Source organism: Oryzias melastigma, linkage group LG1, assembly GCF_002922805.2.
Source record: "Oryzias melastigma strain HK-1 linkage group LG1, ASM292280v2, whole genome shotgun sequence".
NCBI classification, from domain to species: domain Eukaryota; kingdom Metazoa; phylum Chordata; class Actinopteri; order Beloniformes; family Adrianichthyidae; genus Oryzias; species Oryzias melastigma.
Genome location: NC_050512.1, coordinates 13,940,570 through 13,963,746, shown reverse-complemented (window position 1 = coordinate 13,963,746; position 23,177 = coordinate 13,940,570). Strand labels below are relative to the sequence as shown.

Here is a 23,177-nt window from a genome sequence, read left to right as displayed (position 1 = left end):
AGGTAAAGTTTACCTCATAACGCTTTTTTTTGTCTAGATGATGAAGCAAAAGTTTGTTTCAAAGAAACATAGTCCAAATTCCCTCACTGTCACATCCTCGTATCTCATTTCCTCCTTCTTTTATTCTCTTCTCTCCTTCTCTTCTGCTTCATCTCAGTCTTCAAAATGATCACATTTACAGCACAGGGTAAAGGAAACTATAAAACCACTCATGTCTTTTCTACTGTTTTGCTATTGTGTGAAACTGTGGGATAAAGTAGGTCAATATATGTATTGTGTTATATGTAATAAATATAGTCTGAGATCAACATTTTTTGGATTGGTCTGAAAATCATCCTACCGATTTTGATGTGGTACTCTGGACCAATGGGCTTTTGTTTGTTTGTTTTTCCAATTTGTTTGAAATTGAAAGTCGACCCCTTGGTGGTGTAAAAGTAAAGGTTAGAGGTTTGTTATAATTAAAAAAAAAATTACAAAATCCCTCTTTTTTAAGGTATATTTGATCTTTTACTGCACCAAAATGTCAGAAATTTTAATGAAAACACCCCCAAATTAGGCTTTTCTCAGTAATTACTAGGTTACAAATATTTGCGATTGAAACAGATTAATTAATTACAAGTCATGATTAATAAACTACACAAAAATGAATCGCATGACAGCACTAATACTAATACATTCTATTTAACAAAACAGAAAATGATCAGCTTTTCCCATTTATGTTTTACGACACAACAGTTTCGTATAAAAAAAATCAGAAGTTCTGATGTCTTGAACTGCCACAGGCAAAAACTGAAACGCTTAAGGTAAAAATGCTTCATAATATTTCTGCTTTGCCTTAATCTCATTAGCAAATGTAACAAAATAAAATCAAATCAATCAAAACCATTAAAATGTTAGAAGTGGGAGATTTCTGAAAGTAAGCATGGTTTTCTTCCACTCCTGTGAAAATATATTTTCTAATATAACTAAAGACTATACATAATTTAAAATTAAATGCTAACAAGTCTTCAGTTTAGCATATAATCATAGGATTATGAATAAAAAAGTTCACTAAAAAAAAAAAAAAAAAAAAATCACCAGTTCTTCTGTCAAAATTCTTGTTGTTAATGATGATGCACTGGCCGATGCTTGGAAAGTTGAGGCTGTATCTAAAGCTGTGGGAGGGGGGCTTCCCATCGACGTCCATGTGATTGGGAGCAGGTGAAGATCCCGCTGCCCTGCAACACACAACACACTGATCACAATCCTACTGATTACAACAGAATTCACCAAAACAGTAAAAGTGGAAAGAGGAGGCGGTCAAAAGGTCGAGGGTTCAAAACCAGAAGAGACGTATCAGAGGTTTAATTTAAAGTAAAAAGGGAAGCAATAGATTAAAAAAAAAATAAAGTTCTGTTTACGGTGTTCTAAAATCTACAAGAAAAACTGTTGTGAAGTCGGAAACCAATTCACCGATTCATACTTCCAGGAATAACACCATGTGAACTAAATGTTTGCTTCAGGAGGTAATTGCCTCTTTTCTTCTGTAATGATGCAGACAATGAACTAAAGCAAGGCAGCATTCCTGCTTATTTTCTAACATACCCAACTCTGACATGTTCTGGTTGGACACACCTGATCCAGGTAATCAGCTGGCACTAAAGCAATGATATCTGGAAGACATGAGGACACACCGGGCCCTTGAGGACTGGAGTTCCCCACCTCTCAGTTTTGTTGAAACCTTTTTTTTCGCCCAAGATTTCTTCATTTTATGAACTCTTTTCAAACGCATTGTTTTCTATGAACGGCTGGTGGGAAAACGGAGGAGCAGGGACCATCTACAAAGTGCAATCTCTAAAAAAATGGCAGAAAAAAAATATTAAAACCCCTTTTTCATACGCTATCAATCAAATTGAAAACATGAAGTCTGTCAATCGAATGGCACTTCAAACATAGGATGTTTAATCATCTCACATTTTTTACGTACAATTTAGTATTTGTAAAACAATTTACTGATTTTTTTGTTTATTTTCCTTTATATGTCAATTTTGTATGTTTCTCAATGGTTTAGTTTAACTTTTAGAATACATGTCACACACTATCATGGTTCTGTGAAATACTTTGCTCCTACAACAACCAAATATTTTCTCATATTCCCTGAATATGAGAAAGTTTCTATTCCATCATATGTATTAGTAGTTATATTTTTGATTAGTAACTAAAATAATGACTATATTCACCAAACTCACCACAATGATAGAAAATTACATGTCTATCCAAATAAAACCAAGTATTGAAAAAAAGGATTAAAAAAACATTTGAACGTTTATGTTTTGATATTTAATATAACATATGATTAATGATACTTTGATACAATTAAGGGACATTTCTTAGACTTTAGTCAAATACAAAACATTGGTTGTAGTTTAGATAGAATGTGTCCTTGTATAAAAAAGATAAGTTAGAATTAGACTCTCCTGACTCTGACATTTTTAAAGACATGGCTGCAGTAAAAGCAGAGGGTCATTAATACTGAACCATAAAAGAAAGTATTGTGATACAAAGCCTCATATATTTAGAACTATTGATTATCAACTACAGCAAGAAAACATAAGCATTTCCAAAAAATAAATAAGAAGTGAATTTTAAATTAACGGTAGATAATATGTTTGGTGATTGCAGGTTTTGAATATTCAGAATTGATGATAAAAAAGAAAAACTAATTATACATTAATATTAAAAAATCTTTAAAAATGTGTCGTGATTATTTTGCAAATAAATAGTTGGAGGAGTTAGAGATGTTATTGAGGCATGGGGGTAAGTTTAATGGATCAATCAACAATGAATAAACAGAACCCAAAAATGATGTTAACTAAATGTACAGAATTAAAGATGTTACAATGCTTTATAAGGTACTAGAAACCGTAGTGTTAGACTCATCAATTTCTGCTATCTTAAGTAGAATGTACAAATATTGAACACAAACTTGTTTAGCAGGACTACAGATCCTAAAATAACTTATATAAAACACCGTGTGAAACCAGTCAGACCTGCAGCAGCACATTTACATATCATAGTTCCCTATGTAATTTGGATTAATAAGGCTCATTGTTTTTAATGGAAACATTTCATTGCATCTTTTTGTTCTGTTATGCATGAATCAGCTAAATGGTACGGATATTCATGCAGCCTCTGCAATGAAAGTATTTTCAGTCAACCAAATTAAAGAGGTTTTGACTGACTGTTAGTGCGATTCAAACTAGTTTTAAATATTTTTTAAATTTCTTTTAATCCCCAACCTACTAGTCATGGACAAAAACTATGACTGGATTGTGGTTCATCGCTTAGTATATATGGAAAAGAAATCTGACCAAAGAGATGTTCTGTTTATGGCAGATTATACACATTTGTTTTCATCGTACTTGCTGTTTTGATGCCTTCACCCATAAAAGTAATGCAACTGAAACACACAAACTTATGTAGAAATTGAGGAGTTGGGTTTAGAGTAAATGGAAACTGTAGAATTGTGTGGGCACATTAAAATGTTGAAACTTCCTGTGTGCTGTGGTACGATGTGTGGTTTATGAAGCCCAAAATCAGATATTTTGTTCTCTTTCTGGATGTGGTTTTTTCCTGAAATTAGTTATTTCCTTTGAATATTTCAAATTATAGCATCACAGACTTCACAGCTTTCATGAGTGAAGTCGGACTTCTTCCTGAAGTCAATCATGTTTCAACTTGATGTTTGTCAGTGAGGAAGTGAAGAGAAAACCTGCAGCAATCTAGCTAACGGAATAGTTACTCAATTTAACAGACAATCCCACTGAAGCTTCTACTATGAAAAAATTGACAATGCTTTTTTTAAGTGTAACTATTGTTTAGGCAGCAATATACAGTCTTTTTTAGGTATTTCTAAAAATTAGAGACCACTACTTATCTTGTGGAAGCACTGCTATATTTTCTTTTCAAAATAAAAGTATAAAATACAAGTTAATCCTCAACTATGTTGTATTAAATAAATAAATAAAGAAGGAGAAGCTAAGCACTGGCACATTGGTCATGCATACAGCTGTACTTCACCTCAATCTTTTTCCTGGAAACTTATTTTGCATCATTTTCTAAAGCATCTGTACACATTATTTCTTTAAGTTGTATTAAAAGAGGGAAACACAATATCACTGACAAACACTGTGTACATCCAAATGTACCAGAGGCCTCTGTTTACATTGACAGTACACAATTTGTAAGGCAAACACGTCTAGTTTGCGAGATGTTTGGTCCCGGAAGTCCAAATACGTGAATGGGTTTCCAAGTTTACCGAAGTCCAATAACAGAGGAGATAGAAAGACTTCAAAGTGACTCACTGTTCTCCATTGTCTTTCTTTGCGTCTGTAGAATCTTCTCCCGGTCTATTTGACGCCATATTTTCTACTTAAATTAACTAAACAAATGTAATAAAATAAATGAGCCGCCCTTTGTGTCAGACAGTAGCCTCAATAGGGAAACTAACACCGCGGTATCCTTACACAACACAACGCTGTCCTCACAGCTTGTAGCATTAGCAACCGAGCCAACCAGGTTAATAAACAAAGGGTTCTGACATGCGCAGATGCACGGCACGAGCTCACGAGCGCCCCCTACAGGAAGTGTCGACTGTCTCCCAAGGAGAAATAAAGATTTGAGAATTCAAACTAGTTAAAATGACCAATTTTTTAAGTTTACAAATCTAAATTTGCCAAAAAGGATTAGGGAAAAAGTTAGAGATGTACTTCCCCAAAAAACATAGATTCCAGGAAATTGTTTTCCTTTTTATATTAAATTTGTCACCAAATATTTTTTTTCATCAAAGTATCTCAATAAATCTCCATCCTCTCCTTTAATGCGTTCAAAGCTGTAAAGTCACAATATACCATAAAAAAGCTTAAGAAAACATGTTAAATCCAGACAATCTTACAAATGAATCTTGGCACACATTCTACTGTAAATAAACTGTAAATTTATTTAAACAGCAAATAAAAGGGCAGGTCTAACAACCCAATACTTTATCACTCAAATACTGCTACCACACAAATACAGCACACAAGGTGGCCATTCTCCTCAGTCTGTACAGATTAAATTACAAAGGCCATGCCTCCCTTTAAAATTTAATTAACTGGTTTAAATTGTAATGGGATAGTTTGTTGGGAAAATGAACACCACAAACAGGCTCGAGACAAATCAACCTAAAACAAGCTATTACAAAATGTGAAATGCACACATTTGTAAAATTAGTAAACTCTTCTAAAGATAACACAATTTCCAGATGCTTTTTTATTGTTTTCTAATCAATTTTGAACAGAAAGCTCCTGATTATTTATGGAGACATCTCTGCAAATCAAAAATATGAGACAATCGAAAAATAAATAAATAAAAGAATTGATTATTGGAACACAACTTAAAACCAGGTGCTATGACAAAAATAAAACTGAAAGTTTCTTAAAGTACTCAACATCCAAACATGTAACCCTACAGCATGGTAAAATATCTGTAAATGTTACATCAGAGGTGTCAACTGACAAGGTATTGAATCTTGTGATGAATGTGAAACACCATTTAAAATGCAAAAAAATTTGTTGAACATACAAACAAAAAGCTACATTTGAGTGAACTCAATCAAAACTACTTTAATGTTGTTTGATTAGATTCCTACGTTATCATGACTTTGTCCCCAATTATTTACTGAAAATGTCTTTATTTTCAACTCATATTTAGCAACTTATTTATTGCACAAGTGCACTTAAATGTAAGACAAAAATGTTTTTGTTTGCTTTTAATTTTGATACATATAATTGGACAAATAAAAAAATAAGTTGTTTTTGCTGTTTTTTTTTTTTAACTGTATCTCACTTTACCGTGTCTCACAATCCACTTTGCGTTGCATGTATGAATTGAGGCACTCATTAGTATCTACATATCCAGCATATAACAGAAAAATCCCCAAACAAATGGAATATAAATAACCTTATTTCTCCCCAGAAATCACCAAACTGGTAAAAATGGTATCAGTGGAACTCACTTGTTTGGTGTTTCTTTAATCATAAATTCATAAATCATAAATTATTACAATTTTTTTCAATAGCTGTTTTTCATCCATTTGCTTAGAAAAATCAGGGTTAATCAGCAAATACACATTTTTCCTCTTAAGGTATACAATGAGTTATAATACAAAGAATATATAATAGTTGATTGTAGGAAGGCCTTTGTGCGTGTGGTAATAGTTTTAGTCTGAGATTTAAGGAAGAACAAACGATAAAAACAAGTTTGGAAATGCTTTGTGGACCTTTGTGGCAGTGACATTTTCATTATTCTTTAAACAGTGTTCAAAAATTGTTATTTTAAACAATAATCTGCAGAATAAACAAAGAAAATTTGATTAATCAGGATTCTTTGAAGATTTAAATACTTAAATTACGACAACAAAAGACAACAGTAGGAATTATCTATAAAACAAAGAGTTCAGGCAAGACGAAAATTAATTCACAGAGGAAATAAACAACATGATTGTAAATTTATACACAAAAACAATACAAAATAAACCCAAGGCTTGTGTGTCTACTTTCTTCAAAGCTGGAGTTTAACTGTTCAAACTTCTGAATGTTGTGTATGTGAAACTTAAATGAATAAATTCTTGATTTACCAGTAAGATAATCAATATATTGCTTAATAATGAGAACCAAAAATACATTAATCAAACTTTACATACTGTCTGGTGTTGTAAGGAAAACATAGGATGACTTCACAAAAATCTAAACTGGGAGCGAACACATCCGTGTACTTTTGGGGCAGTGAAAGCTAACCAGTTGTACTAGTGACAACAAAGCCACATGAGCATCTACCATGAGTAAAGACGAGCATAATCCTGGGGGAGGGGCTAATTGGATGAAACCAGAGACGTTTAGACCAGATCGACGTCGTGCCACTGAGCCTCGCTTTATTGGACATAACTACAATTGACTAGGTGAGGTTCAGAAGATTTCTGGACACATGTCCCACAGTCCTTGCTCTTTGGCCTCCCAGTACCCCCCCTTGTAGACGTGCAACGTCTCTCCGGATACAGCATCTTCAGTATTCTTGAACCACAGCGGTTGGTAGTTGTCCTGATGGGTGCCTGAAGGAGGAATAGGAAGTGTTAAGAAAATAAAAAAGGAGATTCAAATATGAAGATGAGAAGTGTTGTATTTTGGCCGTCAGTCTGCATCTCTAAATAATACAACTTCCAATCATGATTTTATTTTAGATCCATTTATTTTTCAGCTGTGTCTGAATAAACGCAGACCTAAAATATCTCCAAAGATACTTTTTTGCAGGTAAAACAGAGGACGATACCGTTAAGGGATGTATTCAAAAGCCTAATTGCATTTTTCTAAAATAAATTTAATCAAGTTCCACATTCTTCTGTAAATATAAATGTTGGAAATGTGGAGTTTCACTTGCTGACAGGATATGCGCACATCATTAAGACTGACAGCAAGCGGTTATTCCAGTTTATCATCTAATGTTTGCTCTCTAAAGAAATATAAAGACGTGTGACCTAAGCAATACTAACAAGGACTATTCAGCTGTACAACTTTCTAAAAAAAACAAAGACAAATGGAGTCTAGAAGTTTTATGCACTTTCTACGGTCAACTACAACTATCCAGCAAGGAACACAAAACAACTGGAGCTACTTGCTTTTGGCTGCAGGTCCATTGAGGCTTTCCTTTCCTTCCACTAAAACAAAATTAGTTGCAAATATATATAAAAATGATTCAATATTAAACAGCTAATGTCTTCACTACAATGCAGGATTGTTTCACTGTACTAGTGTGTTCAGAATACTTGCTTGAGTATGGGAACTGTGATGGTCCAAAATGGGCTGAAGGTTTGAAAAAAGGAATAAAAGAGTGACTTTTTTTGAGTCTATTGGAAAGGAAATGATCTAAATGTGAAATCTACGTTAAAAGCTACTTGCATGGAACTGGCGTTTGAGGGGGAGAGTCTTCTGTGTCAGCTGAGCAAACCCCAGCACAAATAAAATAACATGAAGATGAATGCACAAACAAAATGTTTCTGTTTTCAGTTTAAAAGTGTCATGTGTGGACTTTGCTTTACATCCATGACAAATAAGTACATCACTGTCTTCACAGGAAGGCACTCTTAGAAAAACTAAGAGGACCTGGCTGCAGACGTCAATGTCCAGAACCGGAAGTGCCCCCATATTGCTAAGAAAAAATACTTTATTTTTACTGACGACCTTAACAGTTGCGTTTTTTTCTGTTTTAAGCTTAAATAAAAGTCTTTTCTCACAATTCTGAAACTTTTTGTCTAGGGTAAGTTTGTGTTTCCAGACGATGATGTCAGGCGCCATCTTGTCTGCAGCCAGACTCCTCAGAAAAACTCTGTGACTGACTAGGACTTCAATGGTGGAAGAAAAAAAATAAATTAAAAAAATTAAAAGCAAGGCTTCTGATGTGTATTATACTGAGTAAGTGCTCGATTGTCATCTTTGAAATAAAGAAATATTAGTTTAACATTCAAAGTGCAAAAATATGCAACACAAACAGAATTAAAAGGAATAAAATTGATACTTGCTTTCACTTGAAATTTCACTCTCTGTTGCTGCGGACTCTTGTGTGTCAGCTAAATAAAACAAAGACAGGTTAGGCAAAGTTTAGGAAGGGTTGTGTAAAAATATAGATTTTAATCTAGCTGGAATGTTGTGGTAAAGTTTTAGGAGAGTCAGAATAAAACATAAATCCAAAACCTCTGATAAGCTGTTTTGTCCGGAAGAAAGGACAAAAAATCCCCCAATAAATAATACAAGACAATTCAATTCAGTTTTATTTATATAGCCCAAAATCACAAAGAAATTTGCCTCATTGGGCAGAAACAAAGATTTGGCAAACTACTGTTTTCAGTTGCGGGACCCACAAGCTACTGTTCAACTTTCCACGTAAAATGTTTTGTTTTGTCTCACTATATTAATACTGTGGTCAAATTAAAACTTTTTATACAGAAAAATAATATATATGTGTGTATGTATCAATTCTAGAGTAAATGCAAAGGATTGATTAATGGGGGACTATAAAAGTACTTGCTTTTCAGAGCTGAGTCATTGACTGAATCCACAGTGACAACTTAGGGTAAGATGGGGACAAAACATTTATTAAATGATAAAATAACAAATATACAAATCACTGAGCTAAAAGAACTGAAACGGGAACTTCTCGATGGTTTTCCTACCTTCCTCATCTAAGGAGACTGCTTTAACTGCTTCCCTTTCCCTCTCCCGACGGGCAAAGCGCTGCTTTTCTTCAAGCCTCTGTTTCTCTGCGTTCGCCTCATCCCACTGGCCTTCCTCCATCAATCGTTGATCAGGGCGTCGACGGCTGTCTGTGGGCGCCACTCCCTCTTCGGGTTCATTGAGGGTCAGAGCGAGTGAGGAGAAGTAGTACATATTCTCTGCTCCTTCACTGGAAAGTCATCCGAGCAAACATAAGTAATAACACCTTTTCATTCGATCATTCTTTAAAAAACACTTACGGTAAAGGGTTCTTCTTCCAGATTTCTTTGGCTTTGAGCGTCTGGTAGACCGTCCTCTGTTTGCCTTCAGTGCCATTCTCGCCTTTACTGCTCTGCATTATCCTGGAAAACTCCATCTTTTCATCCCACGTTCCAGAGAGCACATAATGAGCCTTTCCCTCCTTATCGGTCACTACTCCTGTCACCTGAAAACAACAACAATTAAAACAAAGAATTCAGAAACTGTTAATGTTCGACTGGGAAAATGCATCAAGTGTTGAGTAAAAAGCTTTACAGCCTTAAAACATCTATCATTTTGTTAAAAATAAATATGACTGCATTACAGATTGCACCTATTGTGAGGGATTATTAGAGCATAACTACCACCATAAATGAGGGACCACAGTAAAAGAATAATGTGCTAAAATTCATATTTTTAGGGCCCTGCAACAAACTGGCGACCTATCCCAGATGGATTACATATTTCTAAGTTTCATGTGAAATTAATGTCTATCAAAATTTTCTTGAGTTGTAGAAATGGCTGCACAAGATTAGAGGGATATTTTATGTATTTTGCAAGGTAGCAGTCAAACTCAAACTCTAGAACTAACTCTTGATCTGATCCTATTGAGGTCATCTTTGTACAAAAAGAAAAAGACTGAAATTGTGCAAAGATATTTAACCAATTTAAATTATCCTTAAATTCATTAATTCTTTTATGCCATTTGGAACCCTATACATGAAAATCTTTCACAATAAAAGCCATACTATGAAGTATAAAACTGAAGCTTAATTTGACAAAATACAAGAATCAATTCGCCCTCACCCCCTCACCTTTCTAGGAACATCTCTGGAGAAGTAACTGTATGGCGCAAACTTTAGATGACAGCGATCACCCGTCTTGTGGTTTATCACATCTATCTCCCCTGACTGGCAGAAGGAGAGAAAATAAAAAAGGTTTTGGCTAAAATGCATTATTGCTAACACAAAAACAAACAAAAATATGCTAAATTGCATCGTTTTGCCCGATAAGACTTGATGATTACCTGATCGATCCATAATTTCCCGACAATTATGTTGTGTACTGTTGTGGTAACTTTTTTCCAAGAGTAGTGATTGTTGCTTTTATCAAATAAACACTGGATGGAGCCTAAAGAAAGAAATAAAGCTTGACATTTTGCTATATTATAAGGTAAAAATGTAAAAAGCTGAGCTATTGCACTAAAAACAGGATTGTAAACAACAAACATTTTTAAAAGAATTTATAGTGAGCTCTGTTTTTGCATACAGAATATGTATTCTTACACGTAGTTGCAAAGACATGTGCATGCACGTACCCAGAGGCATGATGGAGAGATATTTCCCTCTAAACTTGCTGGCCAATGTAATCTCCTGTCTGAGTGTCCAGCCCTTTTCAGAGAAGGCATGGTGCGCTGCAGCCGGCGGGTGGTGACTCACCTGAGATAGAGTTCACAACAAAGCTATTCCAAAACATTCATGTTCCAAAAAAAGAACAAAAAATATGGATTTGCTGATAAAATCCAACTAGCATTTTTAAATATGAATGAATCTACTGAGCGGAGCGGCTTATTTTAGCTTACTTGTTCACAGAGCGAGCGGTAGCCGCATTCTCTTAATCGGTCGAGCTCAAACGTTTCTCCGAGCAGAGGATTGAAAGGCTTTCCGGTGCGGTGGACGGTGGTGGAGTAGGACGAGACGGTGAACGCTGCTACGTAACACATCTGTTCTAAAGAGCTATGACATTTAGCAGCCTTGTCCAGGAGCTCATAATACTCCAGATCTTCAGACAGACGCTGCAGCATGGACAGGGGCTCGTTAAAATTCACCTGCCAAATAAAAAAAGTCTGTTTATATTTCATAGTAAGGAATGGAAAATGTGTGTTCATGCGGGGAACAAGTTTCTCACAGGCATTGGTATCTTTGAAAGCTCCTTTCCGATACAGTTCTTCATGATGCTCCACAGGTTCAGGTAATAGTTGGGTTTGTCTGGGATGCGGGTTCGCCTTTGTCTGACCGGTTCAAGCTCAGGAGGCTGAGGAGACTCCGCGTTAGATGCCAAAGACACATCATCATACTGTTGAAGAAAAGGTTCCCAAAATGTGTCAGTCTTCTTCAGCCCGTTGATGCATCGTTTGCAATAAAAAGAAAAATAGGGCCACTTTTACCGACTGATCGTCCATTCCAGTTTCGGTGCTGAAACCACTGATGTTGCTGCCAGATCGCCTAAAAACAAACAAACAATCTAAATAAGCTTTAAAGGATAACAAAATAAAGTCTACTCAAAAACTAAAATAACCTGTGATATTTCGGGTCAGCAGGAACAGTAATAAACCCAGCCGGGTCTTCCATGGCGTCAAAGAACTCATTATCATCGTCTTCATCGCTGGCATCTCCTTTTCCTGAGGGACCGTCTTCAACAGCAATAATGAAAGAATGAATGAAAGACTCTGTCGATTCGCAGACATGTGTGACATGAAGGAGAACCATCACCTTTGCTGCCTAAACTGGGATTACTGAACGAAGAGGGGAGAACTGTAGCTCCTCTGAAAGCTCGCTCTAGATGGTTGTGTTGTTTGGCTAGTTGCTCCAGAGTCTCCTCCAGACGAATCCTCTGGTCTCTTTCGGACTGCAAGGACTTCTGCCAGCGCTTACTGTGGCTCTGAGCCAGTGACAGGAAGTCCCTGCATGCCTTCAGGAACAGGAGAGGAACGAAACGTCAGCTGAATTTTTTTTCAGCAGGAGGGGTGCTGTTCCGTCACAGAGCAGCGCTCACGTTGATCATGGCGTTGGAGGTGATCCGGAACAGTGTGGCCCTCTCTGTGACTTGTCTGATCTTTTCCCCCATGTCGGCTCCAGCACGCAATCCCTCCAGCTCTGACAGAGACCTGAATAGAAACATTAAAACTGTAGTTGGGTGGACTCGTAACTGAAATGAAAGACAAAAAATGGTGGACCTAAAGATCTATGCCGTGTTTCTTGGTGATTTTAGCATGTTTTTTGTCTGATAATGGACATAAATTACGAAAATTAAGATAAAAAAAAAATCAATTTATGAGTATTTCTTTATTCAAATTGTTGTAAATCAAGAGTTTCTAGCAGGAAAGTGACTCAGCAAAGGGGATGGGAAGTGGGGGAGGGGTTGTTCTGTGCCAGAGGTCTCGCCCACAACTCAGAGGTGCATTTCAAACTAACTACTACTGCTCCGCAGAAACTACGTCCTAGAAAGGGATACAGGTTTTTGTTAACTATAAGACCACTGTAAATGCTTTAACATTACTCATAAATGTTGTACCTTTGAAGGGCAGAGCCGTGCTTGACAATTAAATCGTTGCAGGTGGAGAGATCCTCCACCTTGCTGTTTAAGGTGCGTAATGTGGATTGCAGTTCTGAGTTCCGACCACCTCCACCTTGTCCTGGGACGGGTGCAATTGTTGAGCAATCATCCCCAGAGTCATCTGAAGGTGACACAAAGAAGACAATCAGTAAATGCAAAACACAAGGAAATTTATGATGCAATTGCATGATTAGGGAGCTTTAATTTGAAAATCCCTGTATTCTGGAAGCCCTTCCTGTCTCTCTCACCGGATTCATCTTGCATGTTGGCGGCATTTGCTTTAGCGAGCTCCAGGGCAGTGATCCACCTCTGACGCTCCACTTCAGAGCTGGCCTTCAGGTGATAGATCTGAGCTCCTCCATTGGAAATGACAAAATTGCAGGAGTCCTCCACGGCAATGTTGGCCGTGGCCAGGTTAATGGTGCCCCGACACGTGTGACCCATCTCCGCCTGAGTCCTGAAAACAGATGGAGTCAAGACTACGCACAGTGGAGTCTCATAGTGACGCTGTTATGAAGGTTAAGATACCTATTATCAAGAGTTGTGTTTTTACTGAAAACAAAGCAAAAAAAAAAAAAAACCTCTGATAACAATGTTTTAATCTACACATTTAGCATAAAACAATCCAAACGAAAAAAAATTTTAAGTATCTATCATAAATAATTTATCATAAATCTTTTACAATCTGTCTCTGACAGCTATGATGTACCCATGATGAACAATCATCTTTTGAAGGTCAACTTGGAGAATCTTAGATTTCACTGTGGAGGCTCGTGTTATCAGAATATGCACACATTCTTCAGACCGTGAACAAACTTTTCTTCTTAAAGCCACATTTTCTTGGAAGAAAGTTCATAAATGATACATGAGCTTACCTGTAGTACGACAGCAACCCATTGCTGAGAACAAACCAGCGTCTCTGGTAACCTTTTATGTAATTAGTCCATTTGAAAAGCCATCCCTTGTATGTGTCTCCAGGGGTTGGAGTAGGAGGCTTGGGCTCCGACATCACAATAGTCTGCTGTTTCGGTGGGCGAGATTAGAGCTTGAGGAGGAGAAATGTACATTTGTTAGTTGTTCTAGGTCACAGGTTTATCTACTTAAAGCCCCACTCCGATCATGTTTTGATCCATGTTAAAAAGCATTCCTAGGGGTCTTTCAATTATGATACAGCTGTTTTAGCCAAAACAAAAAAAAAAACTGTTGTTCTCTAGAACAATTTTTGCGGAGAGGCAGGAGTTTATTTCACCTCTGAGTTGTGATCATCCATCTTGCTTACAGTCCCTCACAACCTCAACGTAATATTAAAGGTGCAACAAAAATGCTGAACAATATGAGCTATCCAGCCGTACAGTTTTGAGCCAGATACCAGCTCGGACGAGGAAACCAGATTGATCTGGTTGTCCACAAGTGGATCCGTCAGAATGGAGCAGGCTTGCCGTAATAGCTTCTACATCACAAGTGCAAGCTTTTTCCTAGGACATTTTTGTGTCTGCTCCGGATTCACAACTATTTGAATAAAGAAATACTCAGATATACAATTTTAATCCAAATATTCTTTTTATTTGTCCTCCATTTTGAGAAAAATGCAACAAGAACATTAAAAAAACAAATTTTCTTTAGAGTCTGCCTTTAAAATAGTCATTTATTAAGATATGTAAAGCAAAATTTGAAACCATGTCAAAAGCACACCCAAGAAACCAATTTTGTAAAGTTTGAAGACATTAAATCATCATAATGTCTAAATAAACTCTTCAGTGAAAGAGGGAATCCTGTCCTAAATTTAAAGTGGTTCATTTTTGGCGTTGACAGTCTGTGTGTTAATGGATTCCATGGTAATACATTTAAAAAAAAGTTAATTAATTTTATTATTAAATACATTTATTCTTAGTCTATCAATGTGTGATAATACAGGGACCTAAATGCACTTAGAATGGCCAAAAAATAAAGAAAAAAGACTATACTAACACGTATTTTTGATCACACATGATAGATTGTATTTTGGATGCATTGTATTTTGTTTTATTTTTCATCTATTTTTAGCGAGGAATGAGTGTGAAATTAAATCCAAACTTCAATAAATCAACAGAAAACCCACATTTTGGTTTATATATTTAAAATTGTCGCTATTAAATCCCTTTAAATTAAAGCCCCAACATTGATGTAAATAACTCCTACTGTCTCTTGTGACTACGTCATAAAAACATCTCCATAAAGTTTTTCCAACTCTTCAATTAGCTCTCTAATAAGCGCCGACATGACAGTAATAATCCCAGCTGGATAGCTCTGTTTTCTAGACCGAGAAAGTCATATTAACTACCTAAAAGACTCAGCGAAACTCACCGTTTTGGTCTAGGATGACACGGCAGCGTCAAGTATACACCGTCTGGATTCTGTGCGGTGAGTCATGCCGCGAAACATGATCGTTTGTCACATCAACGCCACTTCAAACTCTTGCCGACCACTAATCTTGCAGCTAGCTCCACAACCGGAAGCTCTTAAACAGGCTTACACTCTGCGTGTGCGAAGCTAGCGCGTTGAAAACCGCCCCGTGCGTTACTTGTGCTGGGTATTAACTGACGTTGGGACGTAACGGCAGAACCACGCAGCGCTGCTGTGCACCACTGATAAACCCTTCAGCATCTCCTGTAATTATTTAGCGCCTGTAGCTAATGCTACTTAGCTAGCAACACGGTGCGCACTTTAAAAGAGCTCGACTACGCTTGTAAAATTGGACTTCAGTTCCGCCTGGCCAACAAATGTTACAAAAAAAAAGTTTAGCCATAAACAAAAACGTAAAAAGTAGAAAGGATTATTTATATAATAAAACAATCTAAGTACTTCGACAAAAAGGGATCTTAAGTAAAAAAAAAAAAACATTAAAGATTTATTTTTTCCTTTTCAAGTAGTGCAATTCTTTTCATAACCCTCTACAAAAATGTTATATGTGCTATTTAATATACATTTGAATAAACAGAGAATTCACCGTTTTTTGAATTTGCAAATAAAAAACACACATGTAAAATGTCGAATTTATTCAGTGATACATCTCCAAAACATACTTCTTTCAGATGCCGTTATTTGCAACTATCCAAGAACAGAAAATCCAAATTTGAAACAGAATCGAGAGTTGTATGCATTTATACAATAACCATATGTGAAAATCATTAAGATCTGCAATTGACAGGTCATGTTACATAACACAGAAAACTAATTTGTTTGTATACGTTACATTTAAGCAATAATTTCCCCAACAAGTAAATCTGAAGACTTGCACGTGTGCCTTTACTTATTGAATAATTGCTCAATAGTTGCTTGTATCTAAAAATTTATTAGGTAAATACCATTTTTCAAATTTCTTTCTCTGATTTGCTACTTTAACATTTTCAAAGGCAAATATTAAACCTCTGCAGATCATGTTCATACTAAATGTTTCTGAAAGTTATGATTTCTAAACATTAGAGCTAATTTTTGCTAAACAAGTCAACAGTTGCACATTTACATAGGTTTCAGGGAACACTCGTGACAGGAATAGAAATACACTAGCATGTGACTGTATTCTATATATGTTAGACACATCTAGTTTATTATTTTGTGATGTTGTTAACATTCATACTTTTCCCGCTTCCACTAAGCACAATGTATGGGGTTTTCTGGGATTTCTGTTTCTCCTGAAGCAAAGCCACAGTCCCAAGAGGTGTGTCACTGCTGCTCATCTTCTTCAGCAGCGCTTCCTCCTCAAGCTTTTTCATCCTCCTTTCTGTTTTCATCTTCCCAGATCCCTTCCCATGAAATCGATGGGAAAGCTGTCTGAAAGCTTCTTTTGGAGTGAGTTTTCGGCCAGACTCATCCACGTACTCAATCTTGATCTCGGGCTTGTACCCATCTTTCTCCTTGAAATCCTGTGTGAAACCCCGGTATTCTTCTCTGCGACTGTACTTGTCATCAAAGCCCATCTTGTCTTCGATGCAATAGTTGTCGTTGGGCAGGGAGCCCTTTGTTGCTCTAACACGAGCCACTTTTTGCATTTGAGTGTCCAACAAGCCTTTATTCGTGCACAGCTTTAAGGCTGCTGCAAGGCCTGAGTTGACAATGGGTTCTTCATCCAAAATAGTTGCAGAGGCTGTGGAAAAGTCTGATGGTTTTTGTTCCTCATCCAAATTAACTGAGCTCCATCCAATATTGTCATCAATTTCAGAGTCTGATCCTCCAGCATCGTCTTTTTCTTCCTCCTGCTCAAAGTCCATAATATCTTCTTGGTCCTCTCGGTTACCTGACAGGCCATACGTGGGAATATCACCCAAAGTTCTGCAAAACTCTGAGGTGGCATTGAAAACTATGTTTTTCTTCTCTGGATCGTTGTCGTCATCACTTTTAATGAGGCCCCTAATCTTCTCAACAACCTTCTCGCCAGAGTCCTTTAGAAGCTGCTTTTGCTTCAGTTTCCTCTGCTTCTCCAGTTGTTTCTGTAGTTCTTGTTCTGCCTCGTCCTCCTCAATTGTGACTGGCTCGGGCGGGATGAAATTTTCATCATCGCTCATGTCCATTTCTGCCATCCTGATGTCATCTGACTCATGGGGGGTTTCAATCGCACACCTGGCATCCTCCATTACTTCCGTCACATCGTCGTCGTTTTTGCGGCCCCTTCCTCGCGTTCTGGAGCCAAAATCAGTACTGCGAGTGTCGTCAGGCAGTATATCAATAGCAGATTTCTCCTTCTTCCGGATCTTTTTCACACGGCGTTTTGTCTTCTTGAAGCCCACCATTTCCTGAGGTGTGTAATATTCTGATGCAATGTTGAGGACGGGCATTTGCAGGGACTGGGCTTGGTTTCGCAGAGCTTCTCTGACAGACTGCAGGTCCCTTTCTCGCTGCCCATCCGCAAAGCCACCTGTGCTCAATCGGAAACTCTGTTTCTTTTCTCCTTCAATTTCCTCGTCGTATTTTGACAGCACAGAGCGGTTCTTGAACGTGACCATGTCTTCCACGCTTTCCTCTTCTTGGTAGGGCTTGTAATCTGGCTTCTTCTTCTTCAACTCCACATTCTTTTCTGCCTTTTCTTTGTCAATCAGCCCCACGTTTACAAGGACATCTTCTTCCTCTTCGAGTACACCTTTGTCCTGTAAGGTCAGAATGACGCTCTGACCTTCACTGAAAGATTCCAACTTGTGCTGCACTTTGAGACCTTTCAGATCACGAGATGAATATGCTTCTTGTTTACTTTGAGCAAACTCCTCCTCTACAAGATTGCTGACCCCAAACTCTTGATCCATTTCTTCCAGAAGTTTGGCTCTTTTCTCTGCCATTTCTTTTTCTTTAGCCATCTTCCGGTTTTTCTCCACCCAAGCGGCTGTGTCGTCCAACCAGTCGTCCTCAGCCAGGGTTTTTACTTTACCCAGTTTCTTGTTGAGAAGACGTTTTTCTTTCATAGCTGCAAGCTTCTCTCTCATCTCTTTCTGCTGTTGGATCACAATTGGGTTGATGGTTTCTGCGACCATTGGGTCTTCCTTGGTCCCAACTTCTTTCTTGTTTTCATTCAAATCCAGAGGTTTCAGGCCGAGCTTGGCTCTGAGCTTGTTTGTTTCCTCGATGCTGAGAGACGCATCCCCGCTTGCGCTCTGAGGCTGCGGTTCGGCCTTACTTTCCTGGTATCCAAGGTCAACTTTCTCCCTCTTCACTCGCGGCTCCCCGCTGGTTCTTTCGCCTTTACCTCGGCTGTCCCGCCTGCCCCTTTCTCTTGATCTGGATCGTTTTCGCTTGTCTTTATCACGATCCGAGGTGTCTCTGTCTCGTTCCTTGTGTCGATGTTTCTTGTGCTCACGGCGACGGTCTTCAGTCTCCTCGCGGCTCTTCTCCTTGTGTTTCTTCGAAGAACCCATGATTCTACCTGGAGTTTACAACAGAACAAACACAAAAATACACGTAAGTACGTAAAAAATGCACTTGCTAGCGTGGCCCGATTATTTGTACTCGGATACTTTGTTGTTAGCTTTTCCTTGCTAGTCCGCTAGCATTAGCTTTGAATGCTAAGTGGCTCACAAACGTCACACGGATACTAAACAAGCCCAAAACACAGTATTAAAGTAGAGATGTAAAAATGAAAGTGTTTTTACCAAAATCTCACTTTTTCTTTCAATTTACGCCGCTCCGTAGGCCCGTGGACGAGTATTTTTCACTCCAAACGTGCAATGAACGTTATGGCTTCCTGACAACAAACTTCCGCTTATTTGTCCTCATCTAGCGCTACTGCCACCTAGCGTTTGGGAGTTTAATAGTGGTATGACCGCTTGCAGTTAGTGGTGTTTCGTGTGTTTGTGGAACTCCGTGACGTCTTTGTTAATGAGAAGGCTTTTTGGCTAGATTTATAGATTCATTTAAACTTATAGCAAATTGCATGTGAATTTCTGAAGCCAAATCCGGTCACTGCTCGGGGCTCTGAATGCTTCTCGGCGTAGATCTTTTTGAAATCGTAAGCTAGCTATCTTAGCAAGTGTAGTTTCAAGAAAACGACGAAAGTGAGCATGAAACTTGCTGTTTTTTATATTACCATCGGCTAGCTTTCTCTGCGTGCAGACCACAAGGTAACGAACACGTCTTTATTTTACAGCTAAGCTTTACTAGCATAAATGTTTGTCTGCTTCAACTATCCCAGATGTGTTCCTTTTTTCCCCGAAAGAGCAGTTAGTTTATATTAGGCTTTAGCCACCTATTAGCCAGCTGTACTGTCAAGCACGAGAACATTGTTAACTCTAGCATCACACTTTTATGTATCTTTGGTGACCTGCGGATGTTTTTTGTATTGTGAGTTGGATGTGGGAGTGATTGGGTCCTTAGAGGTAAATAGGTCACGAGCCTTTTTCCCGAATATAGTTTACAATTGAAAAGACGTTTTGTACTGGTAATGACACCTTAACATGTTAAGAGTTTAAGTAAATTAGTCGTAGTTTTTGACCGTCTATATTTAAGTATTTTCTTCTTCTTTTTGTGTTGTGTCCTCGCGGCGGATGAACTGTTTCACTACGTTTCCCCGGGAAACAGCGCGCGGCTCGTCGGACTGTGGAATTAAAACTAATGTTTTACGTCTTTTTCCTCACATTTTCCGGCAGTTCGTTAAAGGAACGTTGTTTTACTTGACGTTCTTGTATTTTTGTGACTGTAACAATCTTTGAAATGCGACAATTAGCCTTTTAATTGTTGGATTAATGAATAGTGGGTGATGTATGACTTTTAGCTTGTGGTTTTTGTTATTTTCTCTGTCGTACACGTTTGACTTAACCCCATTTTTAAAGTTGTCGTGTTTCTTAAAAGACAGTTTGCTCAGGTAGGCTACTATATTTTTTGCAATCTTTTTTTTTCCTTTATTGAAAAGTCACAAACTGTAAGGCAACTGTAATCTCCCTTAAATATACTGGAACAAAGACCAAGCAGCAGACATACGAATTTAAAATTCTTGACAAACACTACTAAAGTAATACAATTTAGTACCAAAAACGGGATGAACAGATAAATAATCTGATATTTTTATTCCTTTCATATTTCAAAACAAACGAGAAATAAAAAATGGGAATCATTTTCATTTAAGAATAAAAAAAGACCTATAATTGTCATATTGTTAACTAATAATTGAATATATTCTCAAATTTAGAGTAAAAAACTACATTTGTTAACTTGGATATTGTGGTTTGTTAGAAGTGACCATGATTGTTTGTGAATTCCAGAACACTAAGTAGATGACATGGCAACTGGAGGGCCTCCTTTTGATGACGGTGCAGAAGATTTGCACAACTGGACGGTAACCAATTCCAGCCTGGACGATCGACTCAACAACATGGTACGTTCTTGATTTAAACACAACTTTGTTAACTCCAAAAAGTTGATTGAACATTTCCTTTTCACTTGATGCCAAATCCTTTTAAGATGTCGAGTATGATCATTCTGTTGAGCTTCGTCCACAATGTTTGCATAATTATCTTCTTTTTTGTCAGGATTGGGGTGCCCAAAAGAAAGCCAACAGATCTTCGGATAAAAATAAGAAAAAGTTGTCCGCAGTGGTGGTGGGAAGTCGCCTTACCAACGATATATCCCCGGAGTCCACCCCGGGGGCGGGCCGTCGGAGAGCTCACACTCCACACTCTTTCCCCCACATCAAATACACCACCCAGATGTCTGTACCTGATCAGGCTGAGCTGGAAAAACTGCGTCAAAGGATCAATTTCACCGACATGGATGAGGTAAAAACACAGCTGCAAGGAGATCACAGATAAATGGACAAAGAACAAAAATATTTGTATGAAAACGTATTTGTTAGTATATAATATTTTCGTCTTTTTATCAGTATTTTTATCCATGATTTGCCAGTGAAACCTTTTACAGATTCAAGTGAATTTTTTTTCCTTCTAAGTATCTGCTGAAGTTGTCCTACTGAAGTTTTTTTTAATCTACTAATTGACATATTCTGCAGCATTAATGGATCATTTATTTTTTTCTGATCCAGAGGAGCATTGGCAGTGACTCTCAGGGGCGTGTCACAGCTGCCAACAACCAGCGGCAGTTCGCAGGAGATACCAAGAAACCCCACAACTTTCTGCCTCTGCATGTAAACACCAACAAGAGCAGAGAACTGCTCCACCCCTCAGCCTCGGCTCCCACCACGCCAGTGATTTCCAAAGAAGTCAAGAAGCAGAGTCCTGGATTGAGGGAGAAGTTAACTCCTGTGGTCCTCTCAAAAGAAGCTTTCCGGCCGGGAAGTGGCGACAAAGAGAGGAGGCTCCCATCGCAGAGGGAATATGCAGAGGAAGATGTAAAACTAGACAGCAGCCAGGTAATATTTTGTGATTGTTATGGTTATAATAAAATGCCTTGTTAAATTGCCACTTATTGTTTTAAAGTCAAACACAAAAAAGCACCTGAGAAGAGGTGGTAAATGTGAAAAATTTGAAGACTATGTGAAAACTTTGACCAATCAGATCTTTTTTTTTTTCTCGACACACTTAAATTAGTTTAAATTGGTTCAAATCCCGACTGGGTCCTTTTTGTGTGGATGTTCTCCCAGTGCATGTGGTTTTTTTTAGGAACTTCAGCTTCCTCCCATAATCCAACATGCTTCATAGGTGCAACATCCTCACAACCTGTTCAGTGTATACCCGACTTTTGCCAAACAGTTGCTGGGATAGGCTCCAGCAGCCCTACGACCCCAAATGGATAGATGGCATAAATTAGTTTTTTTATCATCATCACTATTTGTCTAGCAAAGTAGAGTTTCATTAAGATTATCTGGGCTTGATTTACATACAAAGAGCGTTACGTTGACTGGTTTAAGCCGTTCAGATCAATGATAGATTTTCCTTTAGCTCTTACATCCTCGAAATACAATAGTATGAAATTGCATCCCTGCAGGTTTGTAGTTGTACTTTGCTCAATAACCCACACCAGAATCTACTGGAAAAAAAAATCAAAAGTAGGATAAAAGTGAGAGAGGCTGAGTGCAGCTGAAACTCGGCTGTATTTAGGACGATTTATAAATATTCCACCCCAAATGCCCAGTGAGTTATTTGCCCAGCTCTTCTTCTGCCCTTGTGTAGCCTTTCCTGAGCGTTCACCACAGACGCTGTCTTATTACCTTTCCATAAACCTCAGTTTTGTTTTTGTTTTTTCATTTTTTATTAAATTTCTCTCTCAAGCTCATGCTAAGACATCACCTTCTACCCTCTCAGGTGGTAAGCAAACTGGTCCAAATCCGGGACTACATCAGTAAGCTCAGCTCTGTGAGGGATGAGATGGTGGAGAAGAATGACGTGCCCTCTAAAGTGGAGCGTCTTTCGAGTTTCATTGAACACCTCCGGGAAAAGGAGAAGTCCTGCCTGCGTTTGTTACAGAAGATGCTGGTAAGTTTCCTGTTTTTTTTTACGATTTTTTTTTTAATCCAAATCTAAAGTGATTTTCTTGAAGCTTTTGCTGTCAAAGAAGTGTGTTCTGCCAACAGAACTCATCTGTGTTTAAGTCTGGTATATATTTATTTTATTTAGTATTAAATCATAAAATTGTTCTTTATATGCTGTGTTTACAGTTGATTTATTTAGCTTTATTTGCCAAAGTGACGAACAATCCTGGATTTTTTTCCTCTAAAAAGCTAACATTTTTCAATAAAACTGCACCAAAACATTTCAATTTGAAACCGAATTTTAATCTAGAGATTAAAAATTATATATCTCAAGCATGAACTTTTAGTGGTTTTTCCAGGTGTCAGTAAGTTCTTGTCATTTTCATCATGAAGATTCTAAAATGGATCAATCACTTTTTTTT

General features: G+C 37.7%; 4 protein-coding genes across 13 annotated transcripts in view; 1 reads left to right on the top strand and 3 right to left on the bottom strand.

Moving 5' to 3' along the window:
- casp3a (caspase 3, apoptosis-related cysteine peptidase a) overlaps nucleotides 1-4,580 on the bottom strand; it is a 7,618-nt gene extending 3,038 nt beyond the window's left edge. Inside the window, exons 1-2 of the mRNA XM_024259429.2 lie at nucleotides 4,344-4,580; nucleotides 1,078-1,217 (exon numbers count right to left, since the gene is read on the bottom strand). Coding sequence (XP_024115197.1) covers nucleotides 1,078-1,217; nucleotides 4,344-4,402 — 199 coding nt within the window. The 5' untranslated portion in view covers nucleotides 4,403-4,580. The remainder of the gene's footprint in view (nucleotides 1-1,077; nucleotides 1,218-4,343) is intronic.
- A 1,454-nt stretch (nucleotides 4,581-6,034) lies between these two features.
- LOC112137238 (oxysterol-binding protein 1) lies at nucleotides 6,035-15,358 on the bottom strand. Of its 4 annotated transcripts, XM_024259438.2 has the most exons (21): nucleotides 15,219-15,358; nucleotides 13,751-13,920; nucleotides 13,124-13,332; nucleotides 12,834-12,996; nucleotides 12,315-12,426; nucleotides 12,032-12,230; nucleotides 11,838-11,952; nucleotides 11,707-11,764; nucleotides 11,448-11,615; nucleotides 11,122-11,367; nucleotides 10,858-10,978; nucleotides 10,567-10,670; nucleotides 10,355-10,450; nucleotides 9,542-9,726; nucleotides 9,242-9,471; nucleotides 9,097-9,135; nucleotides 8,591-8,638; nucleotides 7,971-8,009; nucleotides 7,842-7,874; nucleotides 7,691-7,729; nucleotides 6,035-7,126 (listed from the first exon to the last, which is right to left on the bottom strand). In XM_024259438.2, exons 2-21 carry the CDS (start codon nucleotides 13,882-13,884, stop codon nucleotides 6,984-6,986), a joined length of 2,481 nt encoding a protein of 826 aa, XP_024115206.1. In that variant the 5' UTR covers nucleotides 13,885-13,920; nucleotides 15,219-15,358; the 3' UTR covers nucleotides 6,035-6,983. The 4 variants fall into 4 exon arrangements, with proteins under 4 accessions (XP_024115206.1, XP_024115207.1, XP_024115210.1 ...); XM_024259439.2 differs by lacking the exon at nucleotides 9,097-9,135; XM_024259442.2 differs by lacking the exons at nucleotides 7,691-7,729; nucleotides 7,842-7,874; nucleotides 7,971-8,009.
- Nucleotides 15,137-23,177, top strand: part of pcm1 (pericentriolar material 1) — a 25,851-nt gene continuing 17,810 nt past the window's right edge. For 4 of the 7 annotated variants that reach the window (XM_036212064.1, XM_036212065.1, XM_036212068.1 and 1 more), the window contains exons 1-5: nucleotides 19,171-19,456; nucleotides 20,594-20,706; nucleotides 20,861-21,106; nucleotides 21,370-21,696; nucleotides 22,589-22,759. In XM_036212064.1, coding sequence (XP_036067957.1) covers nucleotides 20,611-20,706; nucleotides 20,861-21,106; nucleotides 21,370-21,696; nucleotides 22,589-22,759 — 840 coding nt within the window. In that variant the 5' untranslated portion in view covers nucleotides 19,171-19,456; nucleotides 20,594-20,610. Of the gene's footprint in view, nucleotides 15,276-18,661; nucleotides 18,798-19,170; nucleotides 19,457-19,712; nucleotides 20,197-20,593; nucleotides 20,707-20,860; nucleotides 21,107-21,369; nucleotides 21,697-22,588; nucleotides 22,760-23,177 lie in introns of those variants that run through there. The other 3 variants (XM_024259432.2, XM_024259433.1, XM_024259430.2) reach the window with 3 other exon arrangements.
- On the bottom strand, nucleotides 15,896-19,125 carry sart1 (spliceosome associated factor 1, recruiter of U4/U6.U5 tri-snRNP). The gene is made up of 2 exons (XM_024259445.2): nucleotides 18,989-19,125; nucleotides 15,896-18,762 (listed from the first exon to the last, which is right to left on the bottom strand). Exon 2 carries the CDS (start codon nucleotides 18,752-18,754, stop codon nucleotides 16,463-16,465), a length of 2,292 nt encoding a protein of 763 aa, XP_024115213.1. The 5' UTR covers nucleotides 18,755-18,762; nucleotides 18,989-19,125; the 3' UTR covers nucleotides 15,896-16,462.

What these genes read in the sequence shown, in the direction of transcription:
- LOC112137238 (XM_024259438.2), bottom strand. Translation starts at nt 13,884, where the DNA reads ATGTCGGAGCCCAAGCCTCCTACTCCAACCCCTGGAGACACATACAAG. An exon ending in CAATGACTCAGCTCTGAAAA is followed by an intron (nt 8,639 to 9,096) that starts GCAAGTACTTTT and finishes TGTTTTATTTAG; the next exon opens with CTGACACACAAGAGTCCGCA. An exon ending in CCCTCAAACGCCAGTTCCAT is followed by an intron (nt 7,875 to 7,970) that starts GCAAGTAGCTTT and finishes TCAAACCTTCAG; the next exon opens with CCCATTTTGGACCATCACAG.
- sart1 (XM_024259445.2), bottom strand. Translation starts at nt 18,754, where the DNA reads ATGGGTTCTTCGAAGAAACACAAGGAGAAGAGCCGCGAGGAGACTGAA.